General features: G+C 46.0%; 1 protein-coding gene across 1 annotated transcript in view; it reads right to left on the bottom strand.

The window, feature by feature from the left end:
* Positions 1–13013: 13013 nt before the first annotated feature.
* ENAM (enamelin) overlaps positions 13014–20542 on the bottom strand; it is a 75121-nt gene continuing 67592 nt past the window's right edge. Inside the window, exons 17-18 of the mRNA XM_054987618.1 lie at positions 16276–16323; positions 13014–15698 (exon numbers count right to left, since the gene is read on the bottom strand). Coding sequence (XP_054843593.1) covers positions 13014–15698; positions 16276–16323 — 2733 coding nt within the window. The remainder of the gene's footprint in view (positions 15699–16275; positions 16324–20542) is intronic.

Below are 20542 nucleotides of genomic sequence, written 5' to 3'. Positions count from 1 at the left end.
GTATGCGTACTAACAAGCAGTATCTATAGTCTCAGCTCCTCTGGGCCCTTTCAGGTTGGAAAAACATCGTAGGGGGGCTGCAGTCATGCCACTTAAGATCAAAACAAAAATACCATGAATTGACCCTGAATTTACTTTTTTACTTTCATGGCAACTTCTGTGTGCATATTTCCTACTACAACTAGGGATCCCAGACCCCCAGTGGAGGTGGGGGAACCCCTGCTCCTGCTCCCCCCATCCCGCCCCCACTTACCTAACGGGCGAGAGGGCGTGCACCTTCCCTGCGCGCTCCCCCGCAACGCGGCGCACTCCCATGTGCAGCAGCCACTGGGATCAGGCCCGTTTTGGCCCGGATTGGGGCTGCTGCAGAGCACGGCCGCACACCTGTGCTCCGCAGCACCTGAAAACAGGCCCGATCTGCGGCAAAACGGGCTCATTTTCGGCGTGAATTGGGTCTGTTTTCAGGCGCTGCGGAGCGCAGGAGTGCTCCTGTGCTCTGCAGCGCCTGAAAACAGGGCCACTCTGCCATGGATCAGGCCCATTTTCAGGCGTTGCGGAGTGCAGGAGTGCCTCAAAAATGCACCTGATCTGCACCAAAATAGGCCTGTTTTTAGGTGCTACGGAGTGCAGGAGCGCTCCTTGCTCCGCAGCGCCTCAAAAAAGGCCCGTTTCAGCATGGAGCCTGGACGTGCTCCCAGGGGCTGCACGATGACATCACTTTTGAAATGATGTCATCGTGCCTGTGGGGGTGCACATGCGCTTTGCGCGTGGACACCCCCTCTCCCCCATGGTAAGTGCCAGGCCCTATCCCGCGCCTGGAGGTTGAGGGGGCCTGGCAACCCTAACTATAACTGAGAGCTAAGCTACAAGTGGTGACAGACACATGTTTTTTAACATGTCAGGGATGCAATTTTACCTGGGAACTGTAGTTGAAAACAGTGTTATGTCCCTAGTGGGGGGAGACAGGGGAGGGGGAAGAGCTTTTCAAAGACAGTTTTTCAAGACAGAGCCACGCATGATTGCTGGGGGAGAGGAACTTTAAAATTGTTTTCTTGCAATCTCAACGGAGAGATGAGCTACCAGCTCTTCCCCTCCTCTGCCTCCCTGCAATAGGGATAGGGTGCTATAATCCTCTCCCCGTTGAAATTGCAAGAAAACAATGTTTTTTAATTAATTTATTGATTTTATTCGACTTATACCCCGCCTTTTAAAATTCCTCTCCCCCAGTGATCCAGCGTGCCTCTGTCTTTGAAAACTGTCTTTGAAAACTACAGTTCCCAGGTAAAATGGCTTCCCTGGCATTAAAAAACACATGTCTGCCATCACTTTAGCTTAGTTCAGTGAGGCCCCTCAATATGGTGGCAGAGGTTTGTGGAAAGGCTGTGCCATTCAGCAGCTTTACAGCATTTTTACTATGCCCTGTAATAATAATAATAATAACTATGCATATATAATTGCTCTTCTAGACAGATTAGTGTCTCACCCAGAGTGGAGAACAAGTTAGTGTTATTATTATTCCCACAAGACAGCTGGGGAGGTGGGGCTGAGAGGAGGGGCTTACCCAAGGCCACCTACTGAGCTCATGACAGTAGTGAGATTCGAACCAGCAGAGTGCTGATTCGCAGCCGAACCACTTAACCACTGTGCTACAAAATGGAAACCACTGAGGAATGGGTAGGCCACTAGTTGCATATGCCAGCCTCTTAATCTACACATCCCTGTCCCTGGAGATACTAGAGTAGGATTGCCAACTCCATGTGGGTCCTGGAGTTCTCCTGGAACTGATCTCCAGACTTCAGACATCAGTTCCCCTGGAGATAATGGCAGCCTTGGAGGGCAGCCTCTTTGGCGTCACATTCCTGCTGAGCTCTTTCCCCTCTCCAAACTCTGGCCTCTCCGGGAACCACCCCTAAATCTCCAGAAATTTCCCAATCCAGAGTTGGCAACCCTATGTTTGAGTGTGGAGGGACTCTGGGAATCAGATTTTACTTACGTCAATAACTCTGGGTCCTGGTTTCTGAATGGCCCCCGGCAGATTATGTATTATAGAAACTGCAATAGTGGAAGATCTTCAGCTTTCGTTTGGCAAAATAAAGGTGATTTCAGGTTTTGTAACAGCGAATACAAATTTTAGCATGTGAAAGCAGCATTTGTGGAAAGCTCAGATGCTGAAGACAGGCTTTTTATTGTATACAACTCAGACCCACACTGGAACTGTGCTGGGAGAGTAGAGACTTAGCTGCTGTCCCGTATGCCTTTATAAGGATGAGTTATGTAGTCAGTAACGTACACAGTGGAAGGCCGCCCTTTGAAAACAGATGCTGTGGCAGAGGCAGCTGGTCTCCTTTAGAGAACAAGGGCATATCTGTAGAGTGTTTTCCTCCAGGAGAAAATAGTAAAGAGTCCAGTAGCACCTTTAAGACTAACCAACTTTATTGTAGCATAAGCTTTTGAGAGCCACAGCTCTCTTCATCAGATGCATCTGATGAAGGGAGCTGTGGTTCTCGAAAGCTTATGCTACAATAAAGTTGCATCTGATAAAGAAAGCTGTGGTTCTCGAAAGCTTATGCTACAATACAGTTGCATCTGATGAAGATAGTTGTCGTTCTCGAAAGCTTATGCTACAATAAAGTTGCATCTGATGAAGAAAGCTGTGGTTCTCGAAAGCTTATGCTACAATAAAGTTGTATCTGATGAAGACAGTTGTTGTTCTCGAAAGCTTATGCTACAATAAAGTTGCATCTGATGAAGAGAGCTGTGGTTCTCGAAAGCTACAATAAAGTTGCATCTAATGAAGAAAGCTGTGGTTCTCGAAAGCTTATGCTACAATAAAGTTGCATCTGATGAAGAAAGCTGTGCTTCTCGAAAGCTTATGCTACAATAAAGCTGGTTAGTCTTTACTATTTTGCTACCACAGACTAACACAGCTAACTCCTCTGGATCTATGACTCAGGGAGAAAACATCCCTTGCTTTATCCCCTTCTCCTTCCTTCATCCAGGCCTTGCTATGAGGAGAAATATACGGTTACTTATATATTTATGTTATGATTGATTCTGTTTTTTCACATGCCCCTTCCTGCACGGAGTTCAGGACAAAGTTCAAGGCAACCCTCCCATTTTAATTTCACATCAACACTGCAAGATAAGGACTGATCTAAGGTTGCCCAGTGAGCTTCATGAAAGAGTGACAATTGGAACCCAGGCCTCTGTAGGGTCCCCCGGTAGGGGTGAGGATCCCCTGCTCCCATCATCCACCCCCACTCATCTGGCCAGTGGGGGGGGAGGTGGGGGAACAGCCCCCCCCCCGGTGGTTCGATGACCACCCTCCAGGGAGTGATGTCATGATGCAGGTCCCAGAAGCGCTCCCGTGCTTCTCAGCGGGCCCATTTGGGCCCCAAATGGCCCAAACAAAGCACTTCTGGGCCCTTCTTGATGACTTCACTTCCCAGAAGTAACATCATCATGCTGCCCCAGGAGCGCTTGCAAGTGAAGGAGACAAGAAAGGTGAGTGCTGTTGGGAGGGCAAGGGGAACTGGCAACCCTAGGCCTCTACCAGTCTGATAGTACAGTCCTACCCAGAGTCCGCTGATGCCCAATGAACTGTAAAGTCCACTGAAGCTGATAGAAATCAGACCCTACCGAGGGTCGTGTTGTCGGCCCCTCGCTCTGACCATTATAGCAGCTCTCTCAAGGGCTTCTGTGTAATGTCTCCAAAAATTTGGACTACTCAAATGAAGGAGACCTGTCAGGACCATTTTTATTCAGAAGAGCTGCCTAGGACTTGGCATTCATTCAAGGCCGTCTTTACTATTTGTTTAACTTGGGGTTTTTAGAGGGAGGGATTATTTTGCGGGTTTTTTTATTTTACTTTTGATTTTTTTGAGGAGGGCTGTTAGCCGGCTCCCTAGACTGGATCCCCCTCTTTGGGAATAGGGTAGGGTGCAACTGTGAGTTGGGGTGCTGTGAGCTACCCCTTTGTACCCCTTCGAGAAGGAGCCAAAACCACCTTACCCCTGGCAGGATCAGAACCCAGTGCTGCAATAGCAGCAAACCCATCTTTGCCACCCAGAGAGCACTCCCATCATTTGGATGGCGGCATCAGCTTTGGTGTGGTCTCCAACCCCCTGGCAGGGGCCTGCAGCTCCTCCCGGGGCCCTGCAGAGTTGGCTGTGGCAGACGCCAAGGCTGCACCCTTTGCCGACACAACACAGGTCTCTCTTTTTCCTTTATGCAGGTGGCAATTCAACCGGGAGACCGTTACAGTTCCCTTCGCTCTGCTCAGACTACATTTTCAGCCTAGCTCCCAGAACATCCTTCCTCAGGCAACAGTTCGATTTAGGAATCTGCCTCACCTGAGCCGCATTCAGCACTAAGGATGCCTCAACCTGCCTCCACGTTGGTCCTGGGACCCCCTTTATGATTTGTAGGTTAATAAAGTCTGGGTTGCTCCGCAACTCTCACCTTGTTTGCTTGCTTGTGTGTGGATAGCACTAGCTCCACACCCCTCCCTGCCCCAACTCCCCCCCCCCCATTTGTCACTTCCCTGGAGGGCTGACTCCTTACCCATCCCAGAGGGTGGGCTCTGGCTCCAGGGTGGCAATGCTGGGGTGCCTCTGGTAGGTTTTCTGCATGTCCCTGGACCTCTGTTTTGATCTGTTTTGATGGTGCGTGGATGCTGGGGGGGGGTCTGAGGGGGTCCCACCACAGTCTGCCACAGCTGACATCTGATAGTCAGTGCATGGAACTAAGGTTGATGCTAGAGCTCATCTGCCAGGGTCGCAGCAGAGGGGGATTGTGGAGCTACCTCTTGGCCACAATGACGGATCTCTGGGGCATCTCATCAGTTAGGTCACCCACTTCCCCTTTTGCCATTTGCAGAGGGGGGGGCAAAAAGTCAGACTTGGGGCTTTAGCCTGCTGCTCACTTCTACCCATGGGGGGGTGGAGTAGAACCAGGAGCCCAGGCTATGCTATCCCAGCGCCTTTCCACTGAGCCATGCTGATTCGTGTGATATTCTCTGGCTGCCCCCATGTTGTAGGTGGCAATGTCAGGGTTGTAGCAAGGTGCCTGGCGCCCGCTGGCATGTCTCTTTGGAACCTGCTCTTCAGCCTCTGGGGCTTGAGGGCTGCTTCTGCGTGAAAGGCATAAAGGCATCTGGGTCGAAGAATTGTGTTGATCAGTCCATGAGAGGTCCAGACTGACCTTCATACGGAATTGTTTTTCCACAAGAACAATGAAGCGAAGACTTGAAGTTGACGTATTGACAGAGCATTGTAAACCTCATAGTGAATGTATTGATGCTCCAAAGCAACAAAACAAAACTCTGTAGTTGAAGTATCAACCTCTGAATAGGAGAATTGTGTAATCGTTACCTTCTCTGATGCTCTCCAGCAGAACCTCAAAACATATATAAGCAGGGCTTTTTTTCAGCGGGAAGGTGGTGGAACGGAGTTCTGGCACCTCTTAAAAATGGTCACATGGCCGGTGGCCCCGCCCCCTGATCTCCAGACAGAGGGGAGTTGAGATTGCCCTCCACACCGCCGAGCGGCTTGGAGGGCAATCTCAACTCCCTTCTGTCTGGAGATCAGGGGGCGGAGCCACCAGCCATGTGACCGTTTTTGCTGAGGGCGATTTAAACTTTAAAAAACAACCCCCCCATTCCAGCTGACCCAAAGTGATGTCATTGTGCAGTCCTAAGTGCCACCACTGAGTTCCACCACCTCTTTTCCCAGAAAAAAAGCCCAGTATACAAGTCTTGTTTGTAACTCAGCTTCTTGGGAGAACTTGGGATGTTTCTCCCCAGTTGCAATGCATCGAAGTTCTGGTTTTCTTTCCAGACTGGGTCCCCTCATTTGTATTATTGGTTTGTACTTAGCCCAACAGGTTCAAGCCTGGTCTAGGTCTTTTTTGTCCCTTTGCCTTTCTGATTTTACTTTTTCGGGGGAAGGGAGTGTGTGGCTCAGGGCGGGGGTGTTTGTGTGAGTAGGTAATGCTGGGGCTAACAAGCAATGTGCTGGGCACCCTGTCTGCCTCTAGAGTGGGTATCCCCTCCGTTGGGAAGCTGCAGTTGTGTGAGGTCTTTCCACTCTGTCCACTGGTTCTCTGGGTGGGTGGGGGGAGAGGCATTGAACGGCAGCAGCCAGTTTAACGTAGTGATTCAGAGCAGCAGGGTTGTAATCCGGAGAGCCGGGTTTGATTCCCCACTCCTTCACTTGAAGCCAACTGGGTGACCTTGGGTCAGTCACAGCTCTCTCAGAGCTCTCTCAGCCTCACCCACCTCACGAGGTGATTGTCCTGAGCATAATAATAATATACTTTTTAAACCACTCTGAGTGGGCATTAAGTTGTCCTGAAGGGCGGTATATAAATTGAATGTTATTGTTATTATTCGCAACTGGAGATTGGCTCCACCTGCAGTTGCCAGTGGAGTGTTTCTCCCTGTGGAAAATCCCTGGGGAGCAGACACCCTAAGGTGTAGCCATGTAAGGTCTGCAAGCCTCCACCACAGCACCCCTTGAGATTGCGCTGTTTGAACAGTTATTCAGAAAAACAAAAACAATGTATACAGTGACGAAATAAATTATATAAATAGGTAAGGCGTCTTTGCTGCATAGTGGTTTACAGTCGCACAACGTATGGATTCTTTCTTCTTTTGTGTGTAAAAATGGGGCCCTTCTGGGATCTTATGTGCAATAATGAATTTTTCACAAGATCAGGAGAATCTCTTGGTAGGTCAGACCTTTAATCTTCGCGTCCCCTTATGCTTATTTTATAACTTGTATCTCTCTTTTTTTGACAGCTGTATTATTTAATTGAGTTTGGCTGCCAATGATTCTACACAAAATGAAAAATGTTCTCGCCAAAAAAATTGTTTGGATTGGGATAGACGGTGCTGAGGGACAGCAGATGCCATTGGCATTTGAAGTAATTTTGTTTCCGAATGCTAATGTCTAGAGTCACAATGGAAGTGGCAGAGCCACTGCTCTGATAAATGTATTTCATTATGAAAAATACAAATTGCATCTGGACAGTAGGGCATGCTCAGATGATAATGCACAACTGCGTATTACGGCTCAGCGCTCCGTTCTAAACCGCTCTGTCTGGACATCCTAATCTTTATTACAATTTGTACATTAAATACCTTGCAGTCACTCTGCCTCCTGCAGTCAAGTATCGTGTGATGCAAACCCCGTCCCTTCTCCACTTTGTAACCAGCATTGACCCCAGAGAACTGCAAAAATATGTATGTAAACTGTCAGTCCTTAACCTGTACCACATCTATGAATGTCTGTGATCGCATCTGGTGGTGTTTCCGCTTCTCCTCTCCTTGTAGGTCTTTTTACAAAATGGAGGGCCCCATTAAAATAAAAAAAGCCGTACACGTCGAGAACATTGAGGATATGTAGACACTGGACAGGTGGAGTAGAGGGGATATGTACTCACGGAGAAACTTTCCCCAAGCAAAGGAGAGACCTTGTAAGCTCAATTGAGTTTCAACATGAAACCATGCTTTATTTTTAGCTACGGTTAGTTTGTAAAACTATCGGCTGTAGTTCAGTGGGAAGAATACCTGTTTGGCATTCAGAAGTCCCAGGTTTGGTTGCTGACATTTCCAGTTTAAGGATGTCAGCTGGTGTTAGGACTTTTCCATGAGATGCCAGATAGCTCTTGCCAGCTAGATTTGGTAACACAGATGTAGTTGGATCAATGGTGTTCCTACGGTCAAGCATCTCTGCACCCATTGAGAGTGTGTGGATGGTGCCTTTTGGGGGGACTAATTGACAAGCAATTGGAAAACAAACACGGTATTCTATTTCTATATATGACAACGGCGGCTAGGCTTTTATATGCTCAAAAATGGAAAAGTACAGTATTGCCTTCAATGGATGACTGGATTGTGAAAATGATGGAGTTAGCAGAGATGGCTAAAGTTACAGCTCTGCTCAGAGATAAAAAACTGTCTGCTTTCATGGTTAGTTGGAAACCCCTTATTGACTTTCTGCTCGAGATGAGAAAAAATGAATTGATGATTTGTGGATTTGATTTCTAAGAAGAAAAATTTAGGAAAAATAAATAGAAGGGGGGCAGTATTGAAAAGGTAAATTTTAGAGGTACTAAAACTATAAGTATGTATGTAAAGATATAATAGGTGTTGTAGAAGAAAATGGAAAATGAAATATGTATTTTTTTTTGTTTTTCCTTTCTTTAATTTTCGTTAGTTTCTTTTTCTCCTTTTCTCTCTTTTTATTCCTTTTTCTTTAAACTGTCTTTTCTCTGCCCCTTTGTTGGGCTTTTAATCTTATTAATAAAATAAAAGTCATTAACTAAAAAAAGAGAGTGTGCGGATGGTGTTGGGAAGCAAGCCAGGAAGTTTGCATTCATCCATCATACAAAACTATATTTAAGACTAATAGTGCAGAAGTAGAACCTTGGGGGCCCATTGAAGACGTAGAAGGGTGTAACTATGCACTGGAATGTGCTATAACTGTAGTTAACATATCATTTTGAAATCATGGCTTCAGATCCTGACTAATCAGGATAGTATATTAATAAGCATTCGTGTCACATAACAATAGAGGCATATAACTTCCCTTTTATCATTGGCTATATATAGCACAGCCCTGACCTGGATAGCCCAGGTGAGCCTGATCTCATCAGATCTCGGAAGCTAAGCAGGGTCAGCCTTGGTTAGTACTTGGATGGGAGACCTCCAACGAAGACCAGGGTTGCAGAGGCAGGCAATGGCAAACTGCCTCTGTTAGTCTCTTGCCATGAAAACCCTGCTGGGGGTCACCTGTGACTTGATGGCAAACTCTACTTTTGTAACAGGTTCTTAGCAATTCTGGTACCTGTAACAAAATTCCTATGAAATGAGATTGCTCACTGGCGTCCCATTGAATATTTGACATGGTGTAAAATTTAGGTGTTACAGCAACACTTCCTGTTTTTCTTTATTGTCCTTTATGTTCTTATGCTGAATACGATGTCATAATGGTGCAAATACCAAACATTAAGTTAAGATCTAGTATTTTTTTTCATTTACTATTATAATTCATCATTGTCTGTTATGTATTATTTCAATTGCATGTTGCTCATTGCAGAATTTTCCATTTTTGCCAGTTCTTTCAAACTAGCCAGTCAAGTCAGAACAGTATTCTTAAGAGAAATTCTCTTAATTCCCAATTGTCCATTTCTCCCCTGAAATCCAACAGTTTTATTTCCTCTTTTTAGGAATTTGGAGTCTGTTTCTAATAATTTCTGTTCTGTTGAAGTTTGGGTAAAATTGAAATTCAAAGAGAGGAGGAAGGGATATTGTGTAAAATTGCAGAATTTCATTCTATAGATGCTCAGATGTAGATGGCCTGGATAGCCCAGGCAAGCTCGATCTCGTCAGATCTTGGAAGCTAGGCAAGGTCAGCCGTGGTTAGTAACTGGATGGGACACCTCCAAGGAAGACCAGGGATGCTAGCATATAGGCGAAGCTAGAAGTGACGAATGACACTTGAATGGCAAGTGAACAGACTCACAGGCATTCCTCCCTGTTCACGTGCACTCCACTTGCACTCCACTCGATTACTACGTGATCAAGTGGAGTGCAAGTGGAGTGCAAGTGAACAGGGAGGAATACCTGTGAGTCTGTTCACTTGCCATTCAAGTGTCATTCGTCACTTCTAGCTTGGCCCATAGACAGACAACGGCAAGCCACTTCTGAATGCCCCTTGCCTTAAAAACCCCACCGGGGTCACCATAAGTCAACTATGACTTGATGGCACTTTCCACCTCCAGAAGCAGGAAATCCTGTTACTCAAAAGGTGCAGTCCCATTACAATGTCTCCCTAAATCTTCCTATTTTCCTGCTACAACACTTTCCTATGGTATGTAACAAAACAACTGCAAGGGCTGATGTTCCAAAAGTGTGCACTGATTTATCTTCAAAGCAAAATGAAAGAGGAAAAAAGCATCTTTTAAAAGAGAAAAAAGCATAAGAGGACTCAATGGCTATACCTAAAACAACGAACTTTGGGGGAAAAATATTCCCTTCCCTATAACAAAGCTATGTGAGAATGAACTCTCCCCGCCCTCCCCGCCGCCAGTGGCATAAATTCCATTTTCAGGTCAGCTGTTAGCATGAATTATAGGCAAAAGACACCCAAAGAGAGACGAAGACTTCCTTGCCTCGTGACAAGAACTGTGATCATGTGTCTCTGAGTGCAGAACTGGACTTGGTATCTCAGAGCCGGATTGCAAAGTTCCCCAATGGCCAAGCCTTACACCTCTGGCAGGATCCTATCGGAGAATCCCATTGCACATGAAGCCTCTGGCAGGATCCTATCGGAGAATCCCATTGCACATGAATCCACCGTGCAAAAATCTCACAAAAAATTCTGCCTGCAGTTTCAAGGACAGCATAAAAGCTTGCATTTATCTCTATGTTTCCCCCACACATAATGCTTTACAGTCACTGTAGAGACTGTTGGGATCATGTACATGAAGGGTAATAATAATAATAACATTCGATGTATATACCGCCCTTCAGGACAACTTAATGCCCACTCAGAGCGGTTTACAAAGTATGTCATTATTATCCCCACAACAAAACTCCCTCTGAGGTGGTTAGGCTGAGAGAGCTCTGAGGGAGCTGTGACTGTCTTAAGGTCACCCAGCTGGCTTCAAGTGGAGGAGTGGGGAATCAAACCCGGCTTTCCATATTAGAGTCCCGCGCTCTTAACCACTACACCAAACTGGATGTTCACCAAAAGCAACCGCAAGGAGATTTGGGATCATTTGTATGCACAGCTTAGCTACAGGCAAAAACCAGACCCCCCGCGCCTATAAGAATCCCTGTCTGTGAATAAACAAAAGAAACAGAAAGCCACAGAAAGAGCATGTCTCTACTGACCATCAGACAACAACCAGAGCAGGTAACCCGCAGATGGTCAAATGGAATGGAGGAAATCTATTCACCCTTACATTTAAGTCCATGGTAATCAGCTCTGTGGTTGAATTGTGGTCCGTGTACGTGCAAGATTGCAGCCCAAACCTTTAGTTACTGCTCCCCACGGACATTTCCTATCTGCCTGTTGTTCTGTATGCTTGCGCAATCTTCTGAATAACCTTCTAATCACCTTGCGAAGGGCAGAAAACGTCATTGTCCCCATGTTATCTGACATCTGCTCTACCGTTGGCACTTGCTTTGTTGCGTTCATTCGGCACCTGTTGTGTTTAATTGGCTTGAAGCGCGCGTTAAACCACGTCGCTGCCTCGGGAATTCTATTTGACTATATCAAGGATGAAGAGATGGAAAATACCATTCGTGCGGGGGGGCTGGTTAATTGCGATCTTCCGAGAGCACCGCTGGAAGTATTCCAGTTGTGAATCGGCCTCCCTGCTCCCCCCCCAAAAACGCTGCCAATTGAATTGACATCTTCTGCTAAAAGAGAGAGAACAAAATGGGAAAATAAAGCAGAATCTGTCACACCGAGGTGAAAGGAGAAAACCGTCCACAACACATGGGTTTTAGTGCCAAATGACTTCAGGGGGGGGGAAATGAAAAGTATATTTCTTTCAGCCCGTTTTACTGGTGCTCCTTCCCTTTCCAATATCACTCATGAGCCTTACAGATGGGTGTTCCCCAGAGCCCGATTTGAGGCACTTCCTTCTGCCGTATTGCAGGGTAAATTTGCTCGTGTGCCAATGCATGGTGGCATCGGTCACTCACGTTCTCTTATTCTGCGAACTATATCAAGAGGAAAGGGCTTATCTTATACTGCCTCTCTTGTCTAAATTTAACCCCCTGCAGTCCTATCTCGACTTTAGACCAGAAATCTTGCACAACTTCCTTTAAGAAGACACTCAGCGACTTATGCTGTGGCCAAATCCTGTTCCTTAGCCATTAGGAAACGCAGACTCCTTTTAGCTGAAAATGTGGTATAATTGATTTTGCCATTTTTTCTTTTATCTTCATTGTTTTTATTTCATCAGTTCTTCCAGCACTAATGCTCTGATCTTATTGTTATGCCCTGATGTAATAACTTATTTTTTATCGCAGATTTGTTTTGTTTTACTGGCTTTTGCTGTAATAATAAATGACTGACATTTCTTTCAGACAAGTAACCTGTGCCCCAGCAAGGAAAGATTATAGAACATGGTCTGTGATGCTTCTGTGATTGCTGTTCGCAGAAGCTGTGCAAACCAGTTTCAGAAGGGAAAGGGGAAGTCTTACACACACACATTTTCATTTATGTTTTTGCAATAGTCGCAGGTAGGCTCAGCCACGGAGTCCGCCTGATGCAGATATCAACCATCTCCCCCATTAGTCTTCAACTGCTATGTCATAACCTGACCTAAGGTGTATTGTCGAAGGCTTTCACGGCCGGAGAACGATGGTTGTTGTGGGTTTTCCGGGCTGTATTGCCGTGGTCTTGGCATTGTAGTTCCTGACGTTTCGCCAGCAGCTGTGGCTGGCATCTTCAGAGGTGTAGCACCAAAAGACAGAGATCTCTCAGTGTCACAGTGACCTAAGTGAGATCTCTCAGTGTCACAGTGACCTAAGGTGGCTGCCCTGTGATGGATAACACCATTTTAATTTGTGTGTGTGTGTGTGTGTGAGTTTTGTTCTGTTGAAGGTGATTTTCAAAGAAGCTACAGGAATCTGACAAATAGACAATCGCGCATAATGACAGCAGAAAAGAGAATCTGAAGTCTCTGTGGCTGAGCATTTGCACAACTACGGCCAATGACAACATCTCGGCTAGGCTTTATGAGAAGGGAAGAATTAGAGCGAGGAGACAATAGTAAAAAGTATATAAAAACAGGTCCCCTGTTGCAGACTGAAGGCCTGAAAAGCTGAAGATCTATACACATAAACAATCCTAGCTACGCATGTCTGCTTTTCTCAGCATTACATAACTGTCTAATATCTGTAATACCTCGCCATGAAAAGAACTTGCAGCCACCATCTTTCAGAAACATGCTTTGTTTTCAAAACACAAAGAGGAGGTGCTTTGTTTCATTTATTTTTGGAGCAGCAAACAGTCTGGTGTCCTTTCCTTTGGCTGGTCAGCCAAATCTTCTCCCAGAGCACTGGGTGTTAATGGCTTTTCCTCTGTGTCGTAAGACGGGTTAGTGCTAGTCAGGGGATGCGGTTCAGGCAATATGATGAACGACTTTCCGATGAGCATGGGATTCTCCGCATAAAACAGATCTTGCTGTTTGCCACTAGATGGTGCTCCTGTGCTGGATAAATACTGCTGTAACTGGTTTCCCAAACATGGAATCCTCTTGAACCCAAACACTGCTGGCCTCTGTTTCCTACTGCCTTCGGTATCGAGAGCTGCACTTTTGATCCCTTGTGCTGGTGGGCCTTTTTCAGGAATAAGGTTGACAGGAGCGGCCCTTTCCTGCTCTCTTTTGGGCAGATCGATCCATTCAAAGATACTGTGCCCGTCCCCTCGGACGCTTCTTCCATAACAAGGTGGTTTCCTGGTTGGTGCTGCTAATCCAGTTTCATAGTTGACTTCACGCTCGTTCTGTTGGCTTAATTGTGATCTGGAGCAAGGTGGGGCCTTTTCTAGAGTGGCCGCATCCTTTTCAAACACACCCAAGTCTTCTCTTTGTTTGGGCGTGCTTTTCTCAGTCTTCAGTGAAGACTGCATACCAGATGGGTACAGCGTGTGGCCTGCTTGCTTAGGGTGGCCGCCATCAGCTTCTGGATACGGTGAACTTCCTCTTTGCGGCCACGGTGCCTGTCTGAACTGTGGAACACTTCTCAGTGGAGCCAATACGTTTTCTTGCGGCACTGGGGCATTGCCTTCACAGCACAAATGGTCGGCCGTTGGGTATGAGGCGATTGTTCTGGGCTCTCTTGGATAGTTGTCTGGATATCCCAGTGTGTCAGGGTAATTGCTTCTTTCTGCAACGTTCGCATTAGACATTGGAGCACTCCTTGTGTCTTCCATATGTGTTGGGTTTCTTCTGAAGTCAGGGGGATAGCTATTAAAATAAGGTGAAGCCTCTTTCTGTACGGAAGGCCCCATCCTCTCAGGGCCCCAAGTATCTCTTTCTGAGTATTGTGGTACTCTTTGGACAAGAGTGGGGCTTTGGGATGGAGAGTTTGCTCCTTCATTCTGGTAAGTCCTCTCTGGGTGCCCGAATGCATTGCTCTTACGGTAAGGGATGACTTCTGTTTGCCTCAAATATTCTGCAGTATACGGCGGAGAATGTTCCTCTGGGGTCCACGGGTGAATTTCCTTGTACGGCACGTTACTTCTCTGTTGGTCGGATGGATTTTCCGGGGAATACTTAGGATATGCATGCTGCTGAGTTGGACTATAAGGAACGTTTCTGTACTCTCTATCCAGGTCATGCAAACGTTTCTCGTGTGCCCATGGAGATGGCCTGGGATACATTTCGCTCTCCTGCTGAACAACAGGATCACTTCTACGGTAAGAGTTTCTTTGCATCTGAGGAGAGTAGAACGGGCGTCCCTTTTGGCCAGGAGGGCCAAGTGTGGGAGAGTTTTCTCTCCCCTCCCATGTTTCAGGATAAAAGGATCGGGGAGGTTGGTCATAGGAACTCTTTTCAGGGTAGGAAATACGGTTTGACCTCTGGCCAAAATAACCTGACGAATGCCTTGAGTTATACCTCGGAGGATCATCTTGGAAGACCTGCAACTCTTCTTGTTTGTTCCACTCTTGGTTTTGTGGAGGTGAAAATTGTTCTCTTTTGTAGACTGGAGGATTAAAGGCCTGCTCCTTCCACGGATACTGATGAGTTTCTGCCTCGGACAAAGTTCTTTTTGTGGGTGAAAACACTCCTTGAGGAGAAAGCGAGCTCAGTTGGTGCACCCCAGAAGGTTGGAACAGATCTGTCTCTTTCCTGGTGTTATAGGAGTTCTCAGCTTGTCCTAATGTATTGAACTGTGGATCCACGGACTGGCCTTCAGGTGGGAAACTATTGAGGTTGTTATCTCTGTAGACTGGATCTTTATTCCATTGGCTTTGTGGATCAGAGCTAGGAAAAGGAAATATCTGTCTTTGGTTGGATGGGTTCCTCTCTGGGTAATGGGGATGCTCTTGCTGTCCATATGGATTAGGTCTAGTGTTTATTGGTATGTTGTTGTTGTTGTTCTGGAGATTGCCCCTCTGATTGGAGTTATCTCCGTAACCGGATGGATACGTCGGGGTTTCAGGATGTCCAGAAGGGTTCCCATTAGAAATGTAAGTGTTGGGCCTTGAATTTTCCATACCAGGATAGTGTTTGTAGACAGGCAAACCATTCCCTGTGGATTGATGCTGGTCTGAAGGCAAGTTTTGGACAATATGGTTGATATTTGGAGAGCTGGCCCTATGAACGGACTGATCCATGCCATTTTGGGCTGCCGTATCACCATTTGAGACGTGAAGAGTAGGTAAAAGTGTTGGGACGCCATTTCCAATATGCCATCTGCTTTCAGGTTTTGGAGAATTGCCCCCGTTGTCCGTTATGCTGAGCCCAGCATTGGTAGCATTCCCTACCTGACCAGCTGGGTTGGAAAGAGTTGAATTTGTGTCTGTTGCATTGGTTGCAGGATCGGTCGCTGGGCTTTCTGTTTTGGGGGCTTCTTTTTCTTTGGGTTTCTCATAGTCATTTTCAAACTCTTCGGAATTATATGGACGTCTGTTTCCCAGGCCATGATAGCCATATCCATAGTATGGAGTCTGCAAATACATGTAAGAGAATTTGGAAATGTAAAACCATCGTAAACAAATTCATTCTAGTAATATAGTTCTTTTAATTACTCTTTCAATTTGATGCAGGTGAGAAATTGTAGTGGCGGCAGTTCAAATGGGACTTGTGATGCAATGGCTTGTTCTAGGCCTTTTAATCCTCAAACCAGTCTAAGAGCCAAGCTACAAGTGACGCCTGACACAGGTTGGACACTTGTCAGCTTCCCTCAAGTTTTGATGGGAAATGTAGGCATCCTGGTCTTGCAGCTGTAATGGAGAGCCAAGCTGTAAAACCAGGACGCCTACACTTCCCATCATAACTTGAGGTAAGCTGACAAGTGTCCAACCTGTGTCAGGCATCACTTGTAGCTTGGCTCTAAGAATGAGGACTGCGATATATCACAGCTCTGATGTGAGCAACCTGGCTGTGAACAAGGGCTGCCTGAAGATCATTGTAGTTCCCAAATCTGTCTTGTAGGACAGATCCTACGAGATCTGACTGACCCTTTCTCTGGTGAACTTTTGTATGGATTAACACATTTATCCCACTTATACTTGTTGTATTTACCCCTTCTTCATTACTGATTGGTGGATGTCCAAATCCAGGAGGCATACTCTGTGGAAACAGAAAATTAAGAAGGGTTAGGCAACAGAAGGTTATAAACATTAGACTACTTCTACTTCTAGGATCTTGCAACCCTTAGCAAAATTAAACCTTTCTAAGTCCATTGACTTCAACAGACTTAGAAGAGTGTAACTCTCTTGAGGATTGCACTGTGAATGACATGAGCTTCAGAACTTAAGAGCGTGTGGTGTTTTGAATCTTGCAAAATTCCTGCCTCACCCCGTTAAGTGTAATGAATAGCCAGGGGTGGGGATTCATCAACTGAACCCAAACTGAATGCCTAAACTTTCTTTTATTTAATTCATTTCTTTACATTTTCAGTGGAGGAATCAACAGCATATTGGACTACCCATAAGGACCTCTCTCGCGCTTAAAGTGGGTTTGATTGTTCATTTTGAAAATTTATCCCAAGGTGACATGCACAAGATTTAAGCAACGCAATTTTTATTAAAACAAACGATTTTTTTAAAAAAAGAGTACAAAGCTCACACCACAGCAGCAGCACACTGATCACCCTAAAAGCCCTGGCTGAACAACTTCTTCAATATTGTCCCTTCATCAATATAATATCCTGACCTGGATAGTCCAGGTGAGCCTGATCTCGTCAGATCTCAGAAGCTAAGCAGGGTTGGCTTTGGTTAGGAATTGGATGGGAGACCTTCAACGAAGACTGAGGTTGCAGAGGCAGGCAGTGGCAAACCACCTCTGTTATCCTCTTGCCTTGAAAACCCCACCAGGGGTCGCTGTAAGTCAACTCTGACTTGAGGGCAACCACCACACAGCTCATAATGGACAGCACCAGTGGATCCATGTGTTTCTGTGCACTCCCCAAACTAGCAGGCTAGTAAGAAGGCTAGACCACACCAAAGGGACAGACATGCCACCCATTGGCATTTACTCTGCTCAGCAAAGCCTGAATATTTCCTCCAACTTCAGTGGTAGATCCACTCAACTTGCTGCCGGTAGATCCACTTAATTTGAAGGAAGGCTCGTTAGGCTGGAAGAAGGATTCAAACTTTGCTCAGTGGAGTGGTAGGAAACATGTCAGTATTTTGATAGTGGTGTCCCAGTCACAGCAATGACTTCGTACCTATCTCGATTACCCAAACTGCTTTAGATTCAGAACTGAGATCAATGGAACTCCCCTACTTTGCTCCCCTCCTCAGCCCTGAGAAGCAAGAAGTTTTTAAACGGAATATCTTACTCCTTGAAATGGGCCAAAGGATTGTGGGTGGAAGCCTCCTTGATTGAAAATCTACAATTCAAGAGGAAAAAAATAGCCACATGTTAGCATAATGTTGGTTTTGTTATTGCTAATAAATGGTGACAGTATTCATGAAGCGGTGGCTAGAAGGTGGCGTTTGGACATGAGAGATTCAAATTATAAATCTAAAGCCATGCTCTATGCTCATTGGATGAAAGGCTGGATGCAAATGTAATGCCTAAGCGTCTCTCTACATGAGACAAAGTGTAGGGGGATGCAATGCTAGCTGGGAAGCAAAGTTTAAAGGCTCTGTCAATTTCAGATCCCCTTCGGGGAGTTGAAGAACAAACCCTCTAAGGAGTGATCTCTGCCGGCTCTATAGAGAGGTGAAATTGAGAGCATTCGGCTCTGTCTTTTTAAACAATGCTTCCTGGCTAACATTGTGTCTCTCTATACTTGAGTGTTCTCATGTAAGATATCTTGTGTAGAGAGACTCCAAGATACTAAGGACTAGTTCATAGTCAAAGTGTAGTGGCAGGTTGAGGACTCACTCTTGGTACTGCACATGGAACGTTTAACGTGAGCCAAAGTCTATGAACATAAACACCAACATGAGCAGGCCTTGTTCCCACAATCCCATTCTGCTGCAGATGTCAGGGACAGCTGGTGTTTAGCACTGTGGGCTTGGACTAGGAACTCTTTGGATCAGGCATCAGTTCCTTATTTCAGAGAAAGGCATTGCAAGGAGTTCAAATGCCATATGCCACAGTGGGAGACAGTGTGGGACGGCAGTTATTGGGCTGGATCTAGGTAGTGTGGGGTCAAATTAGGCATGCCATTCCTCTGCTGGGGGAGCAGGATCTCCAGGCCCTGCCTCCCCACCACCGCTCACCTGGTTAGTGGGGTGGGGGAAAGGCATCTGCAAGAAAGCAGGCACACAACGCCCGCACTTCTGCATTGCACTCGGGAAAAAACAAGGCAATTTCCAGCACAGCACATAAGCTCTGTACGACAGGTGAGAGCCAGGTCTCCCATTCCCCAGGGGGAGGCTAAGGGGACCTGGCAGCCCTAATGTGAAGTGTCTGTGCCACCAGGGGTCCGCAACCTCTTTGAGCCTGCGGGCACCTTTGGAATTCTGATACAGAGGAATGGGCTCAACCACAAAGTGGCTGCTACAGGGAGTGTCAGGAAGTCAGGTTATGAATAATCCTGGCAGTAACTCTTCAACATTTCAAATGGAAGCTCTGTTTAAGAGGATGCCTTTTAAAATGAACAAATCGTTTATAAATATTTTTCCTGCATACACACAGTTTACCTTCAGTAACACAGTGAAGATCACTGTGTTACGGTGGCAGCTGCTGCTGATGCAATTTATTTAAAAAATCTGCACAGCTAATGACATCTCCAATCAGAAGCCTTGCTGGGCAAAAGTCTACCTGGCCCCATCCACTTTTTAAAAGCACCTGGTGGGTGCCTGTAAAGGTGTTGGCAGACATCTGGGTGCCAACAGGCAGGGCTTTTTCTCAGCGGGAACGTGGTGGAACGGAGTTCTGGCACCTCTTAAAAACTGTCACATGGCTAGTGGCCCTGCCCCCTGATCTCCAGACAGTGGGGAGTTTAGATTGCCCTCTGCACCGTCAAGGGCAATCTCTGTCTGGAGATCAGGGGGCGGGGCCACCGACCATGTGACCATTTTCGCCGAGGGTGATTTAAACTTTAAAAAACTCCCCCCTTGTTCCAGCTGACCCAAAGTGATGTCATTGTGCGGTCTTGAGTTCCACCACTAAGTTCCACCACCTCTTTTCCCAGAAAAAAAGCCCTGCCCATGGGTACCACACTGGGAACCCCTGTGCTACTCTCCGGGACGTGTGCAAATCAGCTTTGTTTTATTTGAGCCCATATACATTTCAAGGCTTTGATGGTGACAGATTTCTCCAGCTCTAGGTTAATCTTGACCGCTGATATTCAGCCCAGATCAGGACGTCTCCAGAGAGAGATCAGTCTATACCTGTACATTAGCCACGGAGGACATATCAGTGCCCCCTTATTAGGGTGGCAGCTGTCACTGATGCAAAACTAGCGGCTTTAATTAACAGCTAAATCTTTTGAACCTGAATCAATTAAAGCTGCATACATTTGTATGGCCAAAATAACAGGTCTGAAGAAGAAAGCATTCTCGTTGGTTTTTAAACAATGAATTTTATCTGTCACAACACACTCTGTTCCAGAAGAGACAATTGTTCTTGCGTATGAAAGAAAGAGGAGCACTTCTTCAAGGAAAACACCTGCTGCGCTAGCAGTTGTAAAACAATCTCCTCCCCAATTAATTGGATGCTCGGTTTAATCAATCCAGATTTATTCAATATACATGGCAGCTGTGAAAACTGGTGCTAAATTTCTCCACTGGAATTAGAAACGTTGCCTCACCTGTGGAAAATGCCAGGGATATTGCTGTCTTGGAAACAATATCTGTGAGGGAGAGAAGATGGTATGTATTGAACAAAAATGTTTTGCATATGAGTAAACGGTGTTTTAGGTGTATAGAGGGCTTTTTTTTCAGCGGGAACGCAGGGGAATGGAGTTCCGGAACCTCTTGAAAATGGTCACATGGCTGGTGGCCCCACCCCCTGATCTCCAGACAGAGGGGAGTTGAGATTGCCCTCGTAGAGGGCAATCTCAACTCCCCTCTGTCTGGAGATCAGGGGGTGGGGCCACCAGCCATGTGACCATTTTCTCCGAGGGCAACCCACTGAGTTCCACCACCTCTTTTCCCAGGAAAAAAAGCGCTGGGTATATATAACTAAGAAGTCACGATAAATTAAGAAATGGTAAGAAATCTCAGTGCCCTCCTCCAAGTTTAGCCACAACATTGTGAAGCATAGTCTTGATTATGTTATCAATCCATTCCCAAGACCACATAAAATCATTAAAGAGTCACTATGTAATGAATATATAAAAAGTCTTATTCAGTATACATTTTCAGTCATCACTGCTGTGCATAAAATG

The sequence above is a fragment of the Eublepharis macularius genome, chromosome 8 (genome assembly GCF_028583425.1).
Source record: "Eublepharis macularius isolate TG4126 chromosome 8, MPM_Emac_v1.0, whole genome shotgun sequence".
Lineage (NCBI taxonomy): Eukaryota > Metazoa > Chordata > Lepidosauria > Squamata > Eublepharidae > Eublepharis > Eublepharis macularius.
Note: the sequence above shows the minus strand (reverse complement) of the source record. Positions and strands in the feature narration are given on the sequence as shown.